This window comes from Papio anubis, chromosome 11, assembly GCF_008728515.1.
Source record: "Papio anubis isolate 15944 chromosome 11, Panubis1.0, whole genome shotgun sequence".
Classification (NCBI taxonomy): Eukaryota; Metazoa; Chordata; class Mammalia; order Primates; family Cercopithecidae; genus Papio; species Papio anubis.
The window spans coordinates 101171556-101197075 of NC_044986.1; the positions used below are offsets into that span (position 1 = coordinate 101171556).

A 25520-nucleotide genomic window follows, 5' to 3' on the forward strand; every position below is an offset into this window, starting at 1 on the left:
GCAGATCTGGGCCACCCTAAAAGCAATCGGGTGTAATCTTTCCAGCTCCAGGCCCTGGGATGAGGGAGGTGGGGGGAAGGCAGAGAAAGGCGGAGGAAGGTGGAGGGAGGTGAGAGGAGGTGGAGGGAAGTGAGGGGAGGTGGAGGGAGGTGAGGGGAGGTGGAGAGAGGTGGGTGGCGGCTCCAGGGTTTGAAAACACATCCAGGACACTTGCCCATCCTCCAAGAGCACGCCGGCTCGCAGGCTCTTTCACGCTTCTGCTTGGAACAATCGCGTGCATGAAATCTGGCAGGGAAGAGTCAAGATTGTTAGCCCGAGGGCTAGGACGGTGGATGTGGGAAGCAGGGGCCTGGGGGACACGTTCTCTTCCTGCCGCGGGCTGCCTCGTGCTCCTGAGTCCCCGCGGGGCCTGGCGGCGAGGCCGGGGGCTGCAGGCGACCATCCGGCAGGCGGCGGCGGCGACAGCGGTGGCCGCGAGGGACGCGCCCGGGGCCCGCGCTCACGGGGAGCGGTCGCGGCTTGGCAGCTGCTCCCCGCGCCCCCGCGGCCTCGCCAGGGGAGGGGGCGCCGCGCCGGGGCCCTGGATCCGCGCCAGGCCGCTGCTTCCAGCCGGCGGGCCCGGGGCGGGGCGGGGCGGCCGGGTCCCCATCCCCAAGTCCCTTCCCCCACGCGGCCTTCGCCCTCCCAGCTCCTTCCCGCGCCGTCTTCCCTTCCCGCGTTCCCCGGGAGAAACATGGCCGGGAGCAGCGAGGAGGCGCCAGACTACGGGCGAGGCGTCGTGGTAAATGCAAACTCCCGATTTGGGGGCTCGCCCCGCTCCCCTCCCTCCCTGGCACCCTGCTTGTAGATTAAATGCCTGCCGTGCGTCGGGAGAGAAAGCGGGCCACCGCTTTGTTCTCCCTCCTGGCGGGGATCGCTTCCATCCTCAGACCCTGGCCTCCTCTCCCCGCCCCCAATCTGAGGAAACGCCGAGTCCCGTCCCTTTACCCCGAGTTCCCAGCGTCCCCCCGCGTCCTCCGGCCGGTAGCCCGCTCCTGCAGCGTCCCGCCGGCGCCCAGCCGTCCCCATCCCCGCGAGCCACGGGGAGCAGCTTCTGGGAGCCGGCCGGGCCGAGACACCCGCGTGCTGCTCTGTAGGCCTCCTTCTTCCTGGGCCTCCTCTTCCAGAGCGGGCTTCAAGTTTTGTTTTTAAAAAGGACACTGAGGGGTTTTGAAGGCAGCTAGGAAATAAAGTAGCTCAAGTTGACAGAGCTTGAGCTCTGAAGCCTTTGGTACCCAGGTTGGGGGGCTCTCTGGCAGTGGAGGCCTCTGCAGGAGCTCTGGGACACGCTCCTGCGGGACCTATGGTTTGTCTGTAAAAGGGAGCAACAGCAGGCTGGGCTCTGGAGCGAATTGGGAGGATGCATGTAAAATATCTAGCAGTGTGTCCGGATGGGAGGGTGTGGGATGCTGGTTTCCCAGAACTGAGCCTCCTGGCGGTGTCAGCCAGAGGGTACCCATCTCTCAGTGTGCTAGGATCTAATCCGTTCTTGACCTTGTGGCCACGTCCTCCCTGCTCCTTGAGAAGTGGTTTTCCTAGAAGGTGGTGGTTATAACTTGTGTCAAGTTCAGTGTGAAACTCAATGGTGGTGAGGATGGTGGGTGGAGCTAACTTGCCATCTCTTTCCAGGGATCAGCTTGTCATTCACAGATAATCTGTTTATGAATATGAATGGCCTGAACTAAAGTAAGTGGGCTGGGGAGGGAAACGTGACACACTCAGACAGAACCGGTCAGGTTGAAATGTGGGGCTCAGTGCTTAATTTAACAGCAGGCCCTTTCCTTCTTAAAGGATGAGGAGTTGATTTATTTATTCATTCCACAAGTTGATTGTCCTGCTGGGTTGCAGAAGGTGTTGTAGGCTCTGGGGTGCAAAAGACAAAGGCCTTGTCTTCATGAGCTTGCGTTCTAGAGAAGACACAGGCAAGCAGTGTGTAAACAAATAGAGAAAATTTCCAATAGAGATGTGCAATAGGAGGAGGCTAACAGGATAGAGGGTAATTGGAGGAGAAGCGGGGAGTGATGCTTTTGCTCAGGTGGTCAGGGCAACCTCTCTGCGGTGACCTTTGAGCTAAGATCTGAAGGGTACACAGGAGTAGCCATGTGGACTGCAGGCGGAGACCTGCATATCAAATGCAAAAGAATCATTGTATCCAATTTATGCTTTTACAAAAACCATTCCAGTTGCCCCAGGAGGAGGGGCAAGCCTAGCGGTGTGATGGATGGGAGGGAGACTAAAACGCAAAAAGGGCAATCATTAAGTTCATTGTGGACAAATTGAGTCTGCAGTGCCTGTAAGGCCCACAGATCGGGCTGCACTGTAGGCAATTTGAAATTCACATTTGGAATTCAGGAGAGCGATTGGAGAGATTTGGAAATCAGCAGAAAGAATAATATTTAATGTTCAGGAATGCTCAGTGAATGTGGAAAAAACAATTAAAGCAACTGTTAAGGATGGAAGCCTGGAAAGTCCCAAATGTAGGAGGCTGCCTGTGGGGGAGAAGCCAGTTGAAGGAACCGAGAAAGAACGCTGAAGGGTGGGAGGGCAGGCAGGGTGATGGGTGCCTTGGGAACGGAGCATTGTCACGAGGTCATCAGAAGTGTCAGATGCTACAGGGACAGCAAGTTGGATACCAAGATGGAAAACAGCCACTGTATTTAACAATTACAAAGTCATTAGTAGGGAGAATCTTTTAAACAACCACTCCATTGGTAGAACAGTTAAAATATAGTACAAGTTGAGCATCCCTAATCCAAAAATCCAAAATCCAAAATGCCCCCAAATCTGACACTTTCTGTGCGCCAACATGATGCTGAAAGGAAATACTGGCTGGAGCATTTTGGATTTCAGATTTTCAGATTAGGGATGCTCAACCAGGAAGTATAATGCACATATTCCAAAATCCAAAGAAAAAAAAAAAACATCAGAAATTGGAAACACATCTGGTCCCAAGCATTTTGGATGAGGCATACTCAACTTGTACTACCATAACATACTAGATACTTGTAGAAAAGAATAAGGTGGATCTAGATGCACTGATAGAGTAGGTAAATTGTTGAAGTCTAAGAAACAAGTGAGAGAACATTGTAAATAGCCCAGTCTATTGGTGTCAACAGAGGTCCTCCTGGAAGCAAGATGATTTTTTGAAAGATGCAAAGAGGTAGTGAGAGGGGTATAAAGAGAATAGAGGGCCAGGTGAGGTGGCTCATACCTGTAATCCCAGCACTTTGGAAGGCCAAGGTGGGTGGATCACCTGAGGTCAGGAGTTCAATAAAATCCTGACCAACATTGTGAAACCTCGCTGCTACTAAAAATACAAAATTAGCTGGGCATGGTAGTGCATGCCTGTAATCACAGCTACTCAGGAGGCTGAAGCAGGAGAATTGCCTGAACCCGGGAGGTGGAGGTTGCAGCAAGCCGAGACTGTACCATTGCACTCCAGCCTGGGCAACAAGAGTGAAACTCCTTCTCAATAAAATAAAATAAAGTAAAAATAAAAATAAAAACAAAAAAATGAGTATAAACTGGACCAGCTGCCATGGGGCTTGCTGCTTGTATGAGAGCCCACCAAGGTGGGAAATAGTCCATGTATAATGGAGATAGTCCCTGCATTTACATCCTTTTCTCCAGTAGAACTTGGAATAATTAGATTAACCTCGAGTTGGATATAAGCAGGCAATTTCAGAGTCAATCGAAGCTGCTGGTAGAAGGCAACTCATGGCAGGTAAGGCAGGAGGGAAGGGAAAGCTGGAGGGGGTGAGTTTACTGGGAGAATAGAATGCTCTCATGGATGGGATACAAAATATCAAATTAGAACCAGTTTTCAAAAGAGGCAGGTGGCTGGGAGTGGTGGCTCACACCTGTAATCCTAGCACTTTGGGAGGCCGAGGTGGGTGAATCACTTTAGCCCAGGAGTTCGAGACCAGCCTGGGCAGCCAACCCTCTCTCTACAAAAAATACAAAAATTAGCTGGGCGTGGTGGTGCATGCCTGTAGTCCCAGCTACTGTGGAGGCTGAGGTGGGAGAAGCACCTGAGCCCAGGAAATCAAGGCTGCAATGAGCCATGGTCACGCCACTGCCTTCCAGCCTGGGCATCAGAGTGAGACCCTGTCTCAAAAAAGGGGCAGAGGGCAGGTAATAATAGCAAGCATTTCTTGAGCACAAATCTGTAAGGGAGGTCTAGCGTACTCCCCATTTTACAGAGGAGGAAACTGAGGCACTGAGAGATTAAGTAAATCACCCAGGTCATATAAGTAGCAAATGGCAGTAGCAGGATTTGAACCAGCTTTCAATCACTATGCTACATAGGAAACTGTGATTCCAGGATGGAACTTCGGGGTTGGGGCTGTCTGTAGGACTGGTGTGGCTATGTGAATATATTGCTAAATGTGGAATAAAGATGTGGTTTGAGCTAGGTATGTAGTTTGAGCTGGTGGAGGAGCTACAAGATGAAGTTGTTGGAAGGATTGTCAAGGTAGGTATTGGAGTAAATCACCCAAGGAATTGTCCAGGAATGAGGTAGAGAAGAAAATTCTGAGTCGGTAGAAATTTGTTGATAAAGATGGCAAGGGATGTAGAGTCAGATGTTATAAGCATGAAACGAGAAGTAAAGTTTGTGCAAGAGAAGGGAATATTAAGAGATTTAAGATGGCTCTTGCCTATCAATGGCTTTCAGTTGAACTGGGGAGGTGGGACATTTATACCATTAACAATAAATGGTAGCAAATGCTAATTGCCACACAAGAGAGGTAGATCCTAAGGTGAGAAATTTTGCTCGGAGTTGGCTTGCCATTTGATCTGGAGCTAATCACCAGATTCCTGGTTGATACCTCTTTGTTACTTCTTAGGGAGAGAGAAAGATCTTCTCTATCCACCTGGCTTTTGGGGATTGGGTTATTAGACATGTTTTTGTTTGTTTGTTTGCTTATTTTTGTCTGGTTTGGTTTTCGCCAATGGATTATCAAGGGAGCCATCATTAGTACTTACCTAAGTGAGTTTGGTAGGAATCAGGAGAAGAGAAAAAGCTGAAATGATTGTTGTGTTTCTGTTATGGCTGGCTTCCCATCACCCCCAGTGAAAATATGGCAGTAGCAGAGATAAGTAATCAGGTATAGCTCCATCGAAAGCACAGCTCTACTAGGTGGTAATGAGTTTGCCTTCGGAGGGGCAAACCCACCACAGAAGAGGAAGGCATGTGGATACGAGGTGGTTGGCCTGTCGAACTTCCTTTGTTCCTCTGTGAGCAGAACCTGGGAATCTTTTAGCAAACCACTTGTCCCCACTTTTCAAGATGTGTGGTTTTGAGGTGAGGCCCTTCCCAGGGTACCTCCCTCCCTGGCTCTGGGGCTGGGACAGGAATCCCAGAACTCCTGTCTGGGATTCTTTGAATTACAATGAAGGGACGAGACCCCCTTTCTCTTGCTGGTGGAGGACAGATGAGAGCTATGGCCTGAAGGAGAGAGCGGGGTCAATCTGTGGAGCTCAGCGGGGGAGAAGAGTAGAGATTAGCTTCTTATATGTGTTTTCTCCCTCAGGGAGAAAAATAATGCAAAAAATAGTCTAAGCATCAAAAAAAGTATTCTTAATGACTTACAAAGTTTTCAGTGCATCTTCAGTGTGAAAAAGAGAATCAGAATGAGTTCTGGGATTTGGATGTTGCATAAAATGACTCAGTTCATGGGTTTGTCACTTCCCCCAGCTTGGCTATGTTTTGCTGTTTTGAACAGAGAAAGCATTGTGCTGAATACACTTAGAGCATATTATCTGTGATACTGAAACTATCTACAGACTCTGGTTTTGATTTTTTAAAAAACACGTGAATAACAATTATCTACAGTTCATAGCAACCTCCATTCCTACAGGTTTCAATTTATTTACAACAGAATTTGCATGCACCATTGAAATTAACAAAGCATAAACCAGTATTTCCATCATCTTGAATTGACTTTCATCTCAACAATGAAAACTCACTATTTCAGATTAATTGAAAATAATGGCCAATTTGGATTATAGAACAGTTTTAGAGAAATATATTTTTTACTTTTATACTTTTTGTTTTGTTTTCTTGAGACAGTCTCACTTTGCTGCCCAGGCTGGAGTGCAGTGACACGATCATGGTTTACTACAGCCTTGACCTCCTAGGCTCAAGCAATCCTCCCGCCTCAGCTTCCCAAGTAACTGAAACTACAGGCACATGCCATCACGCCAGACCAATTTCTTTTTCTTTTTTGTAAAGATGGGGTATATTGCCCAGGCTGGTCTCGCACTCCTGGGCTCAAGTGATCCTCCCACTTCAGCCTCCCAAAGTGTTGGTATTACAGGCATGAGCCAGTGTGCCAGGCCTCAAATGTATAGTTTTAACTAAGATAATAAGACCGGTATATAGGTTTGAGGCACTTCTTTAGATGAATTAACACATATAATTTGTTGTTAAATGTTTAATGTTTCAGTTCATCTAAATGATCAGCATTTATTGCATAAGTACTGTAGACCAGATACTGATACGAGTCTTACATTCATTATCTTATTTAACGCTCACCATGGCCATATGAGGCAGGCACTAACTCCATTTCATAGATGAATACACTAAGACTTAGAGAATGTAATATGCCCAAGGCTTCATGGCTGGCAGACTTGTCCCAGGTATGTGAGACTTCCACGTCCATGCTCTTAACACAGTACTCTGTGCTGCCTCTGGGCTATGGATCCGTGTTACAGTTTTAATCTATAGGTTTGTTTCATTTGTCATTTTCTTATCATCTTTTCCTATTTTTGGCATTCATTTTTGGCACTTTTAGTCTCTTTTTTTGGCATCACGTGTCAAACATCATGTGTTATACACCATGCAGTGCTCCAGGTATTCTAAGTATATTATCCTTACAATAACCCTATCCTTAGGTTTTACTGTGTCTTATTTAAAGCAAGGGGAAACTGGATTGCAGAGAGGGTGAGTCATCTCCCTAACATCACAGTAACAAGTGTCAGAGCCAAACTCTTGAACGTGGAGTGGAGAGTATTCTCCGAGATTCAACCAGAGCAGAGGGCAGTAAAGGATTGATGTGGTTGGAGGAATGGATTCAGAAGACCACCTGTTAATAGTGCCACTGGTGGAGGGGCTCCAGAAAGTGGGGTAGATAGTATATGTGGTCTGAAAGGGGATCCAGAAAGTGCTGTACACCTGGGTGATCCCCCTGGGGCCTGGGGCCAGTCAGGGTTCTCCTGGTCTGGTCTTTACTGTGGCCTGCCAGAGGCTCTCCTGGAGTCTCCTCATGTACAGCTGGTAGTCTAGACTCTGGCCAGCTGCTGTGGTGTTAGAGGTTATAGCAGGTACAAGGAGTTCTCAGGGTGGCAGCCGGAGGAGCCTGGTGCAAATCCAGCAGTCCCACCAGCCAGTTTGATGGTAGAGGAAGAGCAAATGAGACACTTTTCAAATATGCAGATTGACTGGGCATGGTGGCTCACACTTATAATCCTAGTGTTTCGGGATGCCAAGGTGGGAGGATCCCTTCAGGCCAGGAGTTTGAGACCAGCCTGAGCAACATAGCAAGACCTCATCTCTGCAAAAAAATCAAAGAAAATAAACTGAGCATCATTGTGCGCTCCGTATCTCCAGCTACTTGGGAGGCTGAGGTGGGAGGATTGCTTGAGCCTAAAAGTTTGAGGCTGCAGTGAGCTATGATTGTGACCTTCCACTCCAGTGTAGGCAACAGAAGGAGAGTCTGTCTCTTAAAAAATAACATAGGTGATATACATCATTTGGCCACCAGTCAGCCAATGGATATGACACACTGGAATCTCCAGAACCTTGAACAGTGGTGCTCTTTATCACAAGGAGACAAACTGAGAGTTCAGGCTGGAGTTCAGGTTTTCAGATAGCCAGAGGATGGAGACTGTGTCATCCATTCATTCATTTAACATTTTTGAGCACTTACCGTATTCCAGATCAGCATTCTGGGCACTGAGGGATTGAACAATGAATCAGAAAAAGTCTCCGCCAGAAGGAGCTCAGGTTCCGACAGAACACACCCATGCACACACACGTCATTCAGTGGTAAAACAGGCTATGAAGGTCAGGGAAGGCCTTTCTGCAGAGGTGACATTGAATGGAGACTTGAAAGAAGTAGAGGACGGCCATGTGGAAATCTGGAGGAAGAGTGTTGCAGGCAAGAGGAGGTGCCAGTGCAAAACTCGGGAGGCAGGGGCGTGATTGGCAGATCAGAGGACTTGCAAGAGAACAGCGGCTGAAGCAGAGGGAAGAGGAAGAGTGCCAGGAATGAGTCAGACAGGTAACCCCCGGTGAGCCACAGTGAGTACTTTGGCCTTTACTCAGAGTAAAATGATAAGCCCTTGAAAAAAATCTAAGCAGAAGGCTGCCATGATAGGATGTCCTTTGTTTGTCTGTTTTTATTTTTTGAGAGACAAGGTCTTGCTGTGTCACCTAGGCTGGAGTGCAGTGGCACTCATAGCTCACTGCAGCCTCTAACTCCTGGTCAAGTGATCCTCCTACCTTAGCCTCCTGAGTAGCTCGGACTACAGGCACATGCCACCTTGCCAGGGTAATTTTTTAATTTTTTTGCAGAGACAGGATCTTGCTGTGTTGCCCATGCTGATTTCTAACTCCTGGCCTCAAGGGATCTTCCCGCCTTGGCCTCTCAAGTGCTGGGATTACAGGCATGAGCCACTGTACCTGGCTATGATGTGCATTTTTAAAGGAGCACGTCTGCTTCCATGTGGAGGGGCTGCAAAGTGGAAGCAGGGAAACAATTGTAGTGGCTCCTAGGACAGTTCTGGGAGAAATGATGGTGGCAGTGGACTGGCCTGGGGGTAGGGGAATAGCAGTGGAGGTGCTGAGAGGTGGTCCTGGATAAATTTTGAGGGAATTGAAGATATAGTTTTCTACTGTGTTGCCTGAGGGGGACGAAAGAAAGGAGTCAGTGACAATTCCAAGGGACAGGAGCCTTCTCAAGGATCCTGCATGGGAGCCTTGGGTAGGACAGAGAGCTACCAGGGGCACCAGGAATTTGGGAAAGCAGATCAGAGGCTGGGGGCAGTCAGCAAGCCCTCCATGAAGAAGTGGGGTGTGACCTGGGCTTCTGAGTTCGGAATACAGAGGTAGAGGAGGAAAGGGGGAGAGAGAATGAAGGGGTGCACGGCAAATGAGTGAATGAAACCCAGAGCTGGGAAGGATCCTGACTTGACTGCAAACCATTCTGAAGGCAAGAAGCAAAGATGTAGGGAGTTTGGCTGGGAAATTAGGGTGGGTCTGCACTGTGAAAGGCCTCAGAAGCTCAAAGCTGGACAGAGGAGTCAAAAGTGTGCAGGACTGAGTAAAGAATGGGAAACTGAGGCCAGGTGTGCTGGACAACACCTGTAATCTCAGCACTTTGGGAGGCTAAGGCAGGCAGATGGCTTGAGTCCAGGAGCTCAAGACCAGCCTGAGCAACCTGGCAAAACCCCATCTCTACAAAAAACACATAAAAATTAGCTGGGCATGGTGGCACGCACCAGCTACTCAGGGGACTGAGGCTGGAGGATCAGTTGAACCTGGGAGGCAGGGTTGCAGTGAGCAGAGATCACACCACTGCACTCCAGTCTGAGTGACAGAGAAAGACTCTTGTCTCAAAGTCTCAAAGAAAACAAAACAAAACAAAACGAATATTTTATGATGCCAGTAGTTGGGAATGGAGTGCTCCATTCTCTTTAGTACTAAGCCTTGTATCAAGTTGTGGAAACAACCTTGTTCCACTCAACTTTTCATACGTTGAGGGAATTCTGCTTTCAAATGATACTCTCTTGTTATGTTTTAAACAGAAATTTCTGATGAAAAAATACATAACCTAAATAATTTGATTTGCAGATTATGGACGATTGGCCAGGGTATGACTTGAATTTATTCACGTACCCACAGCACTATTACGGAGACTTGGAATATGTCCTCATCCCTCATGGCATCATTGTGGACAGGTGAGTGTGACTTCCTGTGTCAATCTGGGTCCTGCATTGGGCTGGCCCACACTTGTGTGAATCCCACTTTTTAGGACCCTATTCCTGAGCTCCTTTTTATAATGGTAGAGAAAACTTTTATATAGGGCAGTGAATTTGAAATAAAATGAATGTATGCTTAAACTGAACGGTTTACCTGGACATTTGTTCAGGCGGTATGGTAATATGGTAAGAAGGATATACATACAGAAGCTATTCTAAGTAACAGCCTCAAAATAACAATGTCCTAAGATGGCTTTTCCGTGGCATAGAAGTCCCAACCACCCTCACAGAGGGGGGACAGTTCCGTGATCAAATAAACTTTGGAAATTTTGTATCTCCCACATTTTTGTCTCTCGGTTGACAAATCAAAACAAACATTAGCGTATTAAAAATATGGAAATTCCAGCCAAAAGTAAAGAAGAAAGAAAAGAAACATGCTTGACTTTAACAATTAAACCAACCATTTTTGTGCAAAGGGAGACTCTGTACTCAGTTTACCTATTTATAACGCTCAGAAGAGGTTTCCCTTAACACCAGTTTGGGAAGCTCCTAATTTAAACAAATTCTTGCATTTCTTACCTTAATTTAAATTCTAATTTTAAATTAATTTAAAATCAGTCAGAACATGATTGACTCCTGGGTAGTGTTACCGTGTAACCAAGCCTTTTCTTTGTACAAGAGAATCCTCCAGTGAACTTGTTAAAATGCATATTCTTTTTTTTTTTTTCTTTTTTTTCTTTTTAATTAATTTATTATTATTATGCTTTAAGTTTAGAGATTTTATGTGCATAACATGCAGGTTTGTTACATATGTATGCTTGTGCCATGTTGGTCTGCTGCACCCATCAGCGTCGTCATTTTACATCAGGTATAACTTAATGCAATCCTCACCCCTCCCCTCCCCCTCCCCATGATAGGCCCGGTGTGTGTTCCCCTTCCTGAGTCCAAGTCATTGTTCAGTTCCCACCTATGAGTGAGAACATCACGGTGTTTGGTTTTCTGTTCTTGTGATAGTTTGCTAGAATGATGGTTTCAGCTGCATCCATGTCCCTACAAAGGATGCAAACTCATCCTTTTATGTGGCTGCACTTAGTATTCCATGGTGTATATGTGCCACATTTTTCTTAATCAATCTGTCACTTGATGGACATTTTGGGTTGATTCCAAGTCTTTGCTATTGTGAATAGTGCTGCAATAAACCTACGTGTGCATGTGTCTTTATAGCAGCATAATTTATAATCCTTTGGGTATGTCCCAGTGGGATGGCTGGGTCATATAGTGCATCTAGTTCCTAGATCCTTGAGTCGCCATACTGTTTTCCATAATGGTTGAACTAGTTTACAATCCCACCAACAGTGTAAAAGTGTTCCTATTTCTCCACATCCTCTCCAACACCTGTTGTTTCCTGACTTTTTAATGATAAGCCATTCTAACTGGTGTGAGATGGTATCTCATTGTGGTTTTTGATTTACTGCATTTTCTCTGATGGCCAGTGATGATGAGCATTTTTCATATGTCTGTTGGCTGTATGAATGTCTTCTTTTTGAAAATGTCTGTTCCTTATCCTTTTGCCCACTTTTGATGGGGGTTGTTTGTTTTTTTTTCTTGTAAATTTGTTTGGCAGGTTCTTTGTAGGTTCTGGATATTAGCCCTTTGTCAGATGAGTAGATTGCAAAATTTTCTCTCCCATTCTGTAGGTTGCCTGTTCACTCTGATGAGTAGTTTCTTTTGCTGTGCAGAAGCTCTTTAGTTTAATTAGATCCCATTTGTCAATTTTGCTTTTGCTGCGTTGCTTTTGGTGTTTTTGAACATGCAGTCTTTGCCCATGCCTATGTCGTGAATGGGTACTACCTAGGTTTCCTCTAGGATTTTTGTAATTATGGGTCTAACATTCAAGTCTCTAATCCATCTTGAATTAATTTTAGGTATAAGGGTAAGGAAAGGATCCAGTTTCAGCTTTCTACTTATGGCTAGCCAATTTTAGCACCATTTAAATAGGGAATCCTTTCCCCATTTCTTGTTTTTCTCCAGGTTTGTCAAAGATCAGATGGCTGTAGATGTGTGGTATTATTTCTGAGGACTCATTCTGTTCCATTGGACCTATATCTCTGTTTGGTACCAGTACCATGCTGTTTTAGTTACTGTAGCCTTATGTAGTATAGTTTGAAGTCAGGTAAGTATTGATGCCTCCAGCTTTGTTCTTTTGACTTAAGTTGTCTTGAGATGCGGGCTCTTTTGGTTCCATATGAACTTTAAAGCAGTTTTCAATTCTGTGAAGAAACTCATTGGTAGCTTGATGGAATGGCATTGAATCTATAAATTACCCAGCAGGCAGTATGGCCATTTTCTTGATATTGATTCTTCCTATCCATGAGCATGGTATGTTCTTCCATTTGTTTGTGTCCTCTTTGCATTTCACTGAGCAGTTGTTTGTAGTTCTCCTTGAAGAGGTCTTTACATCCCTTGTAAGTTGGATTCTAGGTATTTGATTCTCTTTGAAGCAATTGTGAATGGAAGTTCATTCTGATTTGGCTCTGTGTTTGTCTGTTATTGGTGTATAAGAATCTTGTGATTTTTGCACATTAATTTTGTATCCTGAGACTTTGCTGAAGTTGCTTATCAGCTTAAGGAGATTTTGGGCTGAGACAATGGGGTTTTTTCTAAATATACAATCATGTCATCTGCAAACAGGGACAATTTGACTTCTTCTTTTCCTAACTGAATACCCCTGATTTCTTTCTCTTGCCTAATTGCCCTAGCCAGAACTTCCAACTATGTTGAATAGGAGTGGTGAGAGGGCATCCTGTCTTGTGCCAGTTTTCAAGGAATTTTTCCAGTTTTGCCCATTCAGTATGATTTTGGCTGTGGGTTTGTCATAAATAGCTCTTATTATTTTGAGATGCGTTCCATCAATACCCGAATTTATTGGCGTTTTAGCATGGTTCTGTTGAATTTTGTCAAAGCCTTTTCTGCATCCTATTGAGATAATCATGTGGTTCTTGTCTTTGGTTCACGTTTATATGCTGGATTTTGTTTATTGATTTGCGAATGTTGAACCAGCCTTGCATCGGGTAAGCCCCTTGATCATGGTGGATAAGCTTTTGATGTGTTGAATCCGGTTTGCCAGTATTTTATTGAGTTTTGCATCAATGTTCATCAGGGATATTGGTCTAAAATTCTCTTTTTGTTGTGTCTCTGCCAGGCTTTGGTATCAGGTGATGTTGGCCTCATAAAATGAGTTAGGGAGGATTCCCTCTTTTTCTATTGATTGGAATAGTTTCAGAAGGAATGGTGCAACTCCTCATACCTCTGGTAAATTCAGCTGTGAATCCATCTGGTCTGGACTTTTTGGTTGGTAGGCTATTAATTGTGCCTGAATTTCCAGAGCCTACTATTGGTCTATTCAGGGATTCAACTTCTTCCTGGTTAGTCTTGGAAGAGTGTAGTGTCCAGGAAATTATCCATTTCTTCGGTTTTCCAGTTTATTTAGCGTGGGGAATTTTATAGTATTCTCTGATGGTAGTTTGTATTTCTGTGGGGTCGATTGGTGATATCCCTTTATCATTTTTAATTAAATCGATTTGATTCTTCTTCTCTTTCTTCTTTATTAGTCTTGCTAGTGGTCTGTCAATTTTGTTGATCTTTTCAAAACCAACTCCTGGATTCATTGATTTTTGGAGGGTTTTGTGTGTCTATCTCAACATGGTTCTGCTCTGATCTTAGTTATTTCTTGCCTTCTGCTAGCTTTGGAATGTGTTTGCTCTTGCTTCTCTAGTTCTTTTAGTGCGATGTTAGAGTGTCAATTTTGATCTTTCCTGCTTTCATCTTGTGGGCATTTAGTATATAAATTTCCCTCTACACTGCTTTAAATGTGTCCCAGAGATTCTGGTATGTTGTATCTTTGTTCTCATTGGTTTCAAAGAACATCTTTATTTCTGCCTTCATTTAGTTATGTACCCAGTAGTCATTCAGGGTAGGTTGTTCAGTTTCCATTAATAGTTGGCCCGGTTTTGATTGAGTTTCTTAGTCCTGAGTTCTGGATTTTGATTGCACTGGTCTGAGGCAGTTTGTTATAATTTCTGTTCTTGTACATTTGCTGAGGAGTACTTTACTTCCAATTATATGGTCAATTTTGGAGTAAGTAGATGTGGTGCTAGAAGAATGTATATTCTGTTGATTTGGGGTGGAGAGTTCTTTATATAGATGTCTATTAGGTCTGCTTGCTGCAGAGATGAGTTCAATTCCTGGATAATCCTTGTTAACTTTCTGTTGTTGATCTGTCTAATGTTGACAGTGGAGTGTTGAAGTCTCCCATTATTGTGTATGGGGTCTAAGTCTCTTTGTAAGTCTCTAAGGACTTGCTTTATGAATCTGGGTGCTCCTGTATTGGAGTGCATATATATTTAGGATAGTTAGCTCTTCCTGTTGAATTGATCCCTTTACCATTATGTAATGGCCTTCTTTGTCTCTTTTGATCTTTGATGGTTTAAAGTCTGTTTTATCAGAGACTTGTATTGCAACCCCTGCTTTTTTGTTCTCCATTTGCTTGGTAAATCTTCCTCCATCCCTTTATTTTGAGCCTATGTGTAATATATAATTGTGAGATGGATTATAAGATATAGCAGACTGATGGGTCTTGACTCTTTATCCAGTTTGCCAGTCTGTGTCTTTTCATTGGAGCATTTAGTCCATTTACATTTAAGGTTAAGATTGTTATGTGTGAACTTGATCCTGCCATTATGATATTAACTGGTTATTTTGCTTTCGTTAGTTGATGCAGTTTCTTCCTAGCCTCGATGGTCTTTACATTTTGGCATGTTTTGCAATGGCTGGTACCAGTTCCTTTCCATGTTGAGTGCTTCCTTCAGGGTCTCTTGTAGGCAGGCCTAGTGGTATTAAAATCTCTAAGCATTTGCTTGTATCTGTAAAGGATTTTATTTCTCCTTCACTTATGAGCTTAGTTTGGCTGGATATGAAATTCTGGGTTGAAAATTCTTTCTTTAAGAATGTTGAATATTATTTACTCTCTTCTGGCTTGGAGTTTCTGCGAGAGATCTGCTGTGGTCCTGATGGGCTTCCCTTTGTGGGTAACCGACCTTTCTCTCCTGGCTGCCCTTAAGATTTTTTCCTTCATTTCAACTTGGGTGAATCTGGCAATTATGTGTGGAGTTGCTCTTCTCGAGGGTATCTTTGTGTGGATTCTCTGTATTTCCTGGATTTGAATGTTGGCCTGCCCTACTAGGTTGGGGATTCTCCTGGATGATATCCTGAGTGTTTCCAACTTGGTTCCCATTTTCCCCCCTCACTTTCAGGCACCCCAATCAGGCGTGGAATTTGGTCTTTTTACATAATCCCATACTTCTTGCAGGCTTTGTTCATTTCTTTTTTCTTCTTTTTTTTCTTTTGGTTTCTCTTCGCTTCATTTCATTTGATCCTCAATGTGATACTCTTTCTTCAGTTGTCCAGTGGGTTACTGAAGCTTGTGCATTTGTCACGTATTTCTCGTGTCATGGTTTTCATCTTTCATTTCGTTCCCATGACCTTCTCTGCGTTAATTACTCTAGCGTCAATTCTTCCACTTTTTTAAGATTTTAGTTTCTTTGCTGGAGTGCGTAATTCCTCCTTTAGCTCTAGAAATTTGATGGACTGAAGCCTTCTTCTCATCTCGTCAAAGTCATTCTCCGTCCAGCTTTGATCCCGTTGCTGGCGATGAGCTGCGCTCCTTTGCGAGGGAGATGTGCTCTTATTTTTGAATTTCCAGCTTTTCTGCCCTGCTTTTCCCCATCTTTGTGGAACTTTATCTGCCTCTGGTCTTTGATGATGGTGATGTACTGATGGGGTTTTGGTGTAGTGTCTTCCTGTTTGATAGTTTTTTCCTTCTAACAGTCAGGACCCTCAGCTGTCGTCTGTTGGAGATTGCTTGAGGTCCACTCCAGACCCTGTTTGCCTGGAGTATCAGCAGCAGAGGCTGCAGAAGATGAATATTGCTGAACTTAGCGGAGTGTACCTGTCTGATTCTTGCTGGAAGCTTCCTCTCAGAGGGTGTACTGCACCTGTGAGGTGTGGGGTGTCAGGCTGCCCTAGTGGGGGATGTCTCCCAGTTAGGCTACTCAGGGTCAGGGACCCGCACTTGAGCGAGCAGTCTGTCGTTCAGATCTCAGCCTCCGTGTTGGGAGATCCACTGCTCTCTTCAAAGCTGTCAGACAGAGTAGTTTAGATCTGAGGTTTCTGCTGCTTTTGTTGTTGTTGTTATTTGTTGTTGTGTCTAAAATGCATATTCTTAAGCTTTATGTCTAGAAATTTCAAATCGATATTCTAGAGTGGGGCCCAAGAATGTCCGTGTTCACCTTTAAAATAAATTTATAAGCCAGGGGCTATGGCATGCACCTGTAATCCAGGCTACTCTGGAGGCTGAAATGGGGGGATCACTTGAGCCCAAAAATTTGAGACTAACCTGGGGTAGTCTCAAATAGTGAGATCTTGTCTCAAAAAAAAAAGAAAATTAAGATGTAATTTATAGGGCTGGGTGCAGTGGCTTGTTCCTGTAATCCCAGCACTTTGGGAGGCCGAGGCAAGAGGATTGTTTGAGCCAGGAGTTTGAGACCAGTCTGGGCAACGTAGTGAGAACCCATCTCTACAAAAAAATAAAAAACATTAGTCAGGCATAGTAGCACAGGCCTGTAGTCGCAGCTACTCAGGAGGCTGAGGCAGGAGAATGGCGTGAACCTGGGAGGCGGAGCTTGCATTGAACCAAGATCGCACCACTGCTCTCCAGCCTGGGTGACAGAGCCAGACTCCATCTCAAAAAAAAAAAAATTCACATATAAGTTTTGTGTGGACATATCTTTTCATTTCTCTTGGATGGACTTCTCAACATGGAATTCTGGGTTTTCTGGTAAGTGTAAGAAGCTGCCAGTTATTTTCCAAAGTGGCTGCATTGCATTGTTACATTGCCACCAGCAGCATATGAAGGTTTCAGTTTTTCCACATACTTGCCATCATTTAATATTGTCTGTCTTTTTGATTACAGCCATTCTTGTGGCTGTCTAATGGTATCTCACCATGGTTTTAATTTGTGTTTTCCTAATCATTAGTATACTTGTTAGCTATTCATATGTCTTCTTTGGAGAGAGGTCTTTTCGAGTCTTTTGCCAATTTTTAAATTCAACTGTCTTCTTATTGAACTGTAAGAGTTCTTTATATATTTTGGATAATAGTCCTTTATCAGATATATGATTTGCAAATATTTACTCCCAACCTATGGTTTGTCTTATTATTTTCTTACTGGTATCTTTTAAGAAGGATGTATATCCTGCTGTTGTGGGGTGAAGTATTGTATATGTGTTAATTAGATTAATTAGATCCAGTCAGTTGATGGCGCTTTTCAGTTCAGCTATATGCTTACTGATTCTCTGACTATTGGATCTGTCAATTACTGATAGAGGGGATGTTAAAGTCTCCAAATAGTGGATTTGCCTGTTTCTCCTTATAGTTCTATTAGGTTTTTGACACTTTGTTGTTAGGAGCATACATATTGGGAATTATGTCTCTTTTCAGAATTGACCTCCTTATTATTGTGTAATGATGCTCTTTATCCCTGCATATTCCTTACTCAGAAGTCTGCTCTGTCTGAAATTAAAATAGCTATTCCAACTTTCTTTTTATTATTGTTAGCATAGCATGTCTTTCTCCATCCCTTTACTTTTAATCTATCTGTGTTTTTATATTTATATTTAAAGTGAGTTTCTTTTTTTTTGAGATAGAGTCTCACTCTGTCACCCCGGCTGGAGTGCAGTGGCGCAATCTTGGCTCACTGTAACTTCCAACTCCTGGGTTCAAGCGATCCTCCTGCCTCAGTCTCCCAAGTAGCTGGGATTACAAGCATGCACCACCACACCTGGTTAATGTTTTGTATTTTTAGTAGAGATGGGGTTTCATGATGTTGGTCAGGATGGTCTTGATCTCCTGACCTGAAGGGATCTGCCTGCCCCGGCCTCCCAAAGTGCTGGGATTACAAGTGTAAGCCATTAAGTGAGTTTTTTGTAGGCAATATAGAGTTAGATCTTTTTTGAATCCACCCTGACAGTCTGTCTTTTAATTGCTATATTTAGACCATTCATATTTAAAATGAGTATTGATATAATCAGTTTAGTACCCTATTTTCTATTCATTGCTGTTATTGTTTCCTTTTTTTGTCTTCCACTCTGTGAAATTCTACTTTTTTTTTTTTTTTTTTTTTTTTGGAGACAGAGTTTCACTCTTGTCGCCCAGACTGGAGTGTAATAGCACAGTCTCGCTCACTGCAACCTCCGCCTCCTGGGTTCAAGTGATTCTCCTGCCTCAGCCTCCCGAGTAGCTGGGATACAGGTGCACACCACCACACCCAGCTAATTTTTGTATTTTTAGTAGAGATGGGTTTCACCATGTTGGCCAGGCTGATCTCGAACTCCTGACCTCAAGAGATCCGCCCACCTCACTGTGTGACTTCTGATGTCTGTGAGGTTTATTTTTCTCCTGTTTTTATTTTTAAGCCCCACTTACTAGGGATCGCCCTGTGTCTGAATAGTAGTGTTTGGCCTTCAATTGGTTAGAAGTTGTGCTCAAATACGTCAAGCCAGTAAGTCTGCCAGTCTCTGCTGATGGGGGTTCGTGGGGGCTTGAAAGTAGATTCAAATTTCCAACCATTTTAAAATCTTTCTGACTTTTACTTTCCCTGGAGCTTTCTTGTGCCTTCTCCACACATGTACACACCCTCCATTGTCCAGGGATGTGTGGGTGGCTTGAACTCGCTTTGCTGTGCTTATGTACAGCCTCTGGTCAATCGAGATGCATGAAGAACTTATTGTGTGCCTCTCTTCTATGACTGTCTAACCTCCTCCCTGGAACTTTCTATCAAATCCCCAGTCAGCCTGCCAGTTCACTGTTCAGTGGGGACTGCACCTCATGATAATGGAGCCCTGCCACCAAGGTGACCATTTTAGCTTACAGTGTTCCCAATCAGTTGAGCTCCCTCTGGCCATGCACCACCTGGATGGAACTACCTGTTTGAACAACAAAGCTGGGGATGGGGGCGGGGACGGATGATAAAAGCATCCCCACACAAGAATGCCCCAGATTCATGCTGTTTCCACCCAGTGTTCAGTGTTTTCAAAATCAAATGCTTCTCAGTTTGTTGTGTGCCTTTGGTTGATTTCCAACATGATGAGATGGTTGTTTTTGGCAGTTTTGACCAGTTTTCTAGTTGCTTTTCTGGAGAGGATGTGTTCACCTCCTTACTTCATCATGTTGGAAACAAATGTTCCTTTTTTTTTTTTTTCTGAGATGGAGACTTGCTCCATCGTGCAGGCTGGAGTGCAGTGGTGCAATTTCAGCTCACTGCAACCTCTGCCTCCTCGGTTTAAGCGATTCCTCTGCCTCAGCTTCCTGAGTAGCTGGGATTACAGGCACCCGCCACCATGTCCAGCTAATTTTTGTATTTTTAGTAGAGACGGGGTTTCACCATGCTGGCCAGGCTGGTCTCGAACTCCTGTGCTTAAGTGATCCGCCCGTCTTGGCTTCCCAAAGTGCTGGGATTACAGGTGTGAGCCACCACTCTTGGCCCAAATGTTCCTTTATAAGGAGCATGCCAGATATTCTGATGTACATTTTTTATGATCATATGTCTTCTTTAGAATTCACTAAATACCAGGCGCAGTGGCTCATGCCTGTAATCCCAGCACTTTGGGAAGCCGAGGTGGCCAGGTCACCTGAGGTCAGGAGTTAGAGACCAGCCTGGCCAACATGGCAAAACCCTGTCTCTACTAAAAATACAAAAATTAGCTGGGTATGGTGGTGGGCGCCTGTAATCCCAGCCACTTGGGAGGGTGAGGCAGCAGAATCGCTTGAACCCAGTAGGTGGAGGTTGCAGTGAGTCGAGATCGTGCCACTGCACTACAGCCTGGGCAACACAATGAGACTCCATCTTAAAAAAAAAAAAAAAAAAGAAGAAGTATATTTTGAACACCTTATGTTCAACCTTAACAAAGCTTTTCTATCTGCGGGTTTCTGTGTCCCAAGCTTTTCTCCACATTCCCCTGAGTAATCGAATATGTACAATAATACATCATGCATTTTTATTAAAGCAACATAAATACTCAGAAGTAGTTGTGCCTTAATATATGTTTTATCCTTCTTTCAGAATTGAGCGGCTGGCCAAGGATATTATGAAAGACATAGGATATAGTGACATCATGGTCCTGTGTGTGCTTAAAGGAGGTTACAAATTCTGTGCTGATCTCGTAGAACACCTTAAGAACATCAGCCGAAATTCAGATCGATTTGTCTCTATGAAGGTTGATTTCATCAGACTAAAAAGTTACAGGGTAAGTTATTGCAAGTTCCGTTTTATGATATTTCGATTTAACAATGCTTTAGGATAAAAGAATCAATAATGTTATGAAAATGAAGAGTGCAATTTTAAAAAATGGAGATGAAAATGAAGGGTGGTTTTTTTTTTTTGAGACAGAGTCTCGCTCTGTTGCCTAGGCTGGAGTACAGTGGCACGATCTTGACTCACCGCAAGCTCCGCCTCCTGGGTTCACGCCATTCTCCTGCCTCAGCCTCCTGAGTACCTGGGACTACAGGCATCCGCCACTGTGCCCGGCTGATTTTTTGTATTTTTAGTAGAGACAGGGGTTTCACCATGTTAACCAGGAAGGTCTGAATCTCCTGACCTCGTGATCCACCAGCCTCAGCCTCCCAAAGTGCTGGGATTACAGGTGTGAGCCACTGCACCCAGCCAGGGTAATTTTTTTTTAATTTGCAAGAATACTGCAACCTAACATAAGAATTCGAACGATCTTATTTAGGGTGTGGGGTGGGGACCTTCTGTGTATTTTCACATATATGGGAGGACTCTGCAGTAATGATTTGTGCTTTCTTTTATGGTGATAAAGTGAATGGTTATATCCTGGTGCCCAGCCCCACAACTGAGTGCGGTCAGTGTGAACACTGATTTGTTGTTTCTACTCTGGATGTCACTGTGGGTCCTGGGGACCTGTGGGAGGGTGTCCAGCCCAGAGAGGAGTCTTAGTACCTGGGTGGCTGCAGTTGTGGCCTGGAACTAAAGAAGAAAAGGCTGTAGGGACAGCACATTGCCAAGTGTGAGGAAACAAGGCCAGGGAGCTCCAGCAGAAGGCCTCTCCACCAGTTTACTCCATTAATCCTGGCTTTCTGTGGCCACCACTGGGCAGAATTAATGAAATTATTCTCCAAAGATGTTTCCTAACCAGATGCAGTGGCTCATGTGTATAATCCCAACACTTGGGGAGGCCAAGGGCAGAAGGATCCCCTGAGGCCAGGAGTTCGAGACCAGCCTGGGCAACATAGTGAGACCCTGTCTATACCAAAAGAATATTTTTTAAATTAGCTGAGTGTGGTGGCATGTGCCTATGGTCCCAGGTACTCAAGAGGTTGAAGTGGGAGAATCACTTGAGCCCAGGAGACAGAGGCTGCAGTGAGCTCTGATGGCACCATTGCACTCTAGCCTGGATGACAATGAAACCCTTGCCAAAAAAAAAAAAAAAAAAAAAAGCTGTTGTTTCCTTAGTCTCCCTCCTCCTCCCTCTATGATGTTAACTTCTTTGATGCTTTCTGATTTAATGCATAGTAAAACATTAAAAATAACTTACTATTGGGTGAAGAGCCCTTGGAGTCAAACCATGAAAATATTCTCATTGACTAAACTAACTTGACGCATTTTAATTCATGAATCACTCTTTGAATTGGCCTTCTATTGCTGTGTGGCAAACTCACCACAAACGTAGTGACTTAAACCAACAGACACATGTATTATCTTAAAGTTTCTGTAGGTCAGAAATCTGGGCATGGTGTAGCTAGGTTTTCTGCTCAGAACCTTACAGGGACGAAATCAATGTGTTAGTTGGGATTTTGACATCATCTGAGGCTTTCAAGGTCACTGACTGTTGGCAAGCTCAGTTCCCATTTCCTTGTTGACTATAGGCTGCAGTTGGTAGACTCTCCACTCCTAGGGGTTGTCCTCAGGTGTTTGCTTCAGTTACACACAGATCGTTCACAATACCATTAGCTGTTGGCTTCTTCAAGTCTGATGGAATAATCTTAGCCCTTCTTTTAAAGCTCACCTGATTAGATCATGTTCACCCAGGCAACCTGCCTTTTGATGAACTCAAAATCTCCTGACTAGTCACCTAATCTTTGATGCGAATTCCCGCCACCTTTATAAGTCTTACCCACACTCAAGTGGAGAGGATTATGCAGGGTGTGTACACCAGGGTACCATGGTCTTCAGGGCCACCAATCTGTCTTCCACATTCCTTATGTGACTCTCAGTTGGCTCAGTTCTAGAGCAGCGGGAAATTAGTTCTGATTTCTTAAGATACTCTGTGTTTTCCTGATGACCTCTCAGGCCAGAGTGAAGCTGGTTTTTGAAGACATCTTAGCTCTAATTTCTTGGTTTTATCTTCTCCTGAGAATTTTTTCTCTCTTTAGATTCTCTTCATTCTGGGTTAAATCCCTGTGCTTCCTTCTTACCAGATTTTTCTCATTCACTTGGCCCTGACCCTTATTATATTTGTCCCTGGTTAGCAGCATTTTAAAAACCTGTTAACATTTTCTTAAAAATTAAAGTTAGGTTTATTGAGCCATCATTTACATGCAGTAACATCCATCCTTTTTAGAGCTCAGTGAAGTTCAACAAATGTATATAATCATGTAAATCACCACAGTCAAGATATAGAACAGTTTCCTTAACAACACAAAGAATGCCCTTGTGTCCTTCAGAGTCAACCTCCTAAACTCCCAAGCCCTGGAAACCACAGATACGTTTTCTTTACCTAAAGTTTTGCTGTTTCCAGAATGTCTTATAAATGTAATCATATATCATGTAGCTTTAGTAAATCCATAAATCATAACATAGTGCATTCATCCATATTGTGTGTGTTGTCAATGAAAAGAGTCAAACTCTGTAAAATATTTCAACAGGTTTACTCTGAGCCAAATATGAGTGACAAGTAGCCTGTGACACAGCCCTCAGGAGATCCTGAGAACATGCGTCCAAGGTGATCAGTGCACAACTTGCTTTTACACATTTTAGGGAGACAGAAGTTATGCATGAATACATGTACGGTGTACATTGGTTCGGTCTGGATATCTGGGACAACTGGAAGTGGCGGCCTCCAGATCATGGGTAGATTAAAAGATTTTCTGATTGGCAATTGGTTGCAAGGGTCATCATCAATAGAAAGGAATGTCTGGATTATGATAAGGGGTTGTGGAGGAGGCCAAGGTTTAATCATGCAGATGAAGCCTTCAGGTAGCAGGCTTCAGAGAGAATAGATTGTAAATGTTTCTTATCAGACCTAAGGGGTCTATTCTGTCAGCAATTCCTAAAGGGAGGAGGGCAACATGAGGCATGTCTGGCTGCTTCTTCCCATCATGGCCTGAACAAGTTTTTCAGGTTAACTTTGGAATGCCCTTGCTGAGAGGAGGGGTTCATTCCCCATGGTTGGGGGACTTAGAATTTTATTTTTGGTTTACAGTATCAGTAGTTCTCCTCCTGTTCCTCCTCCCTTCTTCTTTTCTTCTTCTTTTTTCTTTTGTGTGTGTCTGTGTCCAGTAGAATTTGATTATATAGATAGAGTGCAGTTTGTTAGTCCATTCATCAGCTGAAGGATATTTGAGTTGTTTCTATTTTGGAGCAATTAGAAGTAAAGCTGCTATAGATATTCACGTGCAGGTATTTGTGTACTTATGACTTCACTTCCCTTAAGTAAATATTTAGAGGCAAGATGGAAGGTCATATGATGAATGTATATAAGAAATTACCTGGCCAGGTGCAGTGGCTCATGCCTGTAATCCTAGCACTTTGGCAGGCCGAAGTGGGTGGATCACCTGAGGTCAGGAGTTCAAGACCAGCTTGGTCAACATGGTGAAACCCCATCTCTACTAAAAATACAAAAATTAGCCAGGCGTGGTGGCACACACCTGTAATCCCAGCTACTCAAGAGGCTGAGGCAGGAGAATCACTTGAACCTGGAAGGCAGAGGTTGCAGTGAGCTGAGATCGTGCCACTGCACTCCAGCCTGGGCAACAGAATGAGACTCCATCTCAAAAAAAAAAAAAAAAAAATGCCAACATTTCCCAAAGGATTGAATCATTTTGAATTCCTGCCAGCAATATGTGACAGTTCCTGTTACTCCATATTTTCAATAGCACTTAGTATTATCAGTTTTTCCTTATTTTTTTCTTGATTTTACCTGTTCTAATAGGTGATGGTATCACATTGTGGTTTTAATTTGCATTTCCCTAATAAATAATGATTTGAACATAGTTACATTTGCTGGTTTGCTATTCATATAACTTTTTTGATGAAGTGTTTTTTCAACTATCTTACCCGTTTAAAAAATTGGGTTGATTTCTTATTATTGTGTTTGAGAGTTTTATATTGGCCATGAATTTTTTATTAGATATGTGTTTTGATATATTTTCCAGTCAGTGAGATTTTTTCGTTTTGTTTTTCAAAAAGCATAATTAATTTTTTTTAAAGTCCAGTTAATCTAGTGTTTCCTTCTGTGGATCATGCTTTTGGTGTACCTAAGAAATCTGCCTAGCTCAAGATCACAAAGATTTTCTCCTTTTTAAAAAAAAAAAAAAAAAAGTTTCATAGTTTTAGATTTAAATTTAGGTCTATGAGACATGTCATGTTAATTTTTTACTATGATATAAAGTATGGATTGCAATTCCTTTTCTTTTCAGTTTTGCATGAAGTGTTTGATTATTCCAGGATTATTTGCCGAAAAGACGATCCTTTTCCATGGAATTGCTTTTGATCTTCTCATGAAAATCAGCCTACTTTATATGTGTATGTGGGTCTATTTCTGGACACTATCAGATCTGTTCATCTACGTTGTCACTGCTTTGATTACTGTAACTTTATAATAACTCTGTAAATTAAGTAGTATGTGTCCTCCAACTTTGTTCTTGGCTATTCTTGTTCTTTGTCTTTCCTTATAAATTTTAAGATCATGTAGCTGATTTCTACAAAATAACACGTTCGAATTTCATCAAGATTGCTTTGAATCTATAGATCAATTTGGAGGGATTGACATTTTAACACTATTTAGTCTTCCATTCCATGAACACAGTGTATCTCCTAATTTATTTAGATCTTATTTCAGTGTTTTCTAGTTTTCGAGTGTCAGATCTTAGACATATTTGGTTAGACATATACTTACATATTTAATGATTTTGATCCTATTATATTCAGTAAGTTTTTCTTTGAATTTCAAGTTCCAATTATTTATGGATAATATTTAGAAATACTATTAATTTTGCATATTGAATCCTATGACTTATGAAACTCACTTATGAGTTCTAATAGCTTTTTCATAGATTCTTGTGGGTTTTCTATGAAGATAATAATTTCTTCTTTAAATAGAGATGATTTTGCTTATTCCTTTATACTTATAGACCTTGTATTT

At 43.3% G+C, this 25520-nt stretch overlaps 1 protein-coding gene across 2 annotated transcripts in view; it reads left to right on the forward strand.

The window, feature by feature from the left end:
* The first annotated feature begins 656 nt into the window (after positions 1–656).
* Positions 657–25520, forward strand: part of PRTFDC1 (phosphoribosyl transferase domain containing 1) — a 114052-nt gene continuing 89188 nt past the window's right edge. The window contains exons 1-4 of one of the 2 annotated variants that reach the window (XM_017962600.2): positions 682–781; positions 1669–1725; positions 9896–10002; positions 20201–20384. In XM_017962600.2, coding sequence (XP_017818089.1) covers positions 9899–10002; positions 20201–20384 — 288 coding nt within the window. In that variant the 5' untranslated portion in view covers positions 682–781; positions 1669–1725; positions 9896–9898. Of the gene's footprint in view, positions 782–1668; positions 1726–9895; positions 10003–20200; positions 20385–25520 lie in introns of both variants that reach the window. The other variant, XM_003903470.5, reaches the window with a different exon arrangement.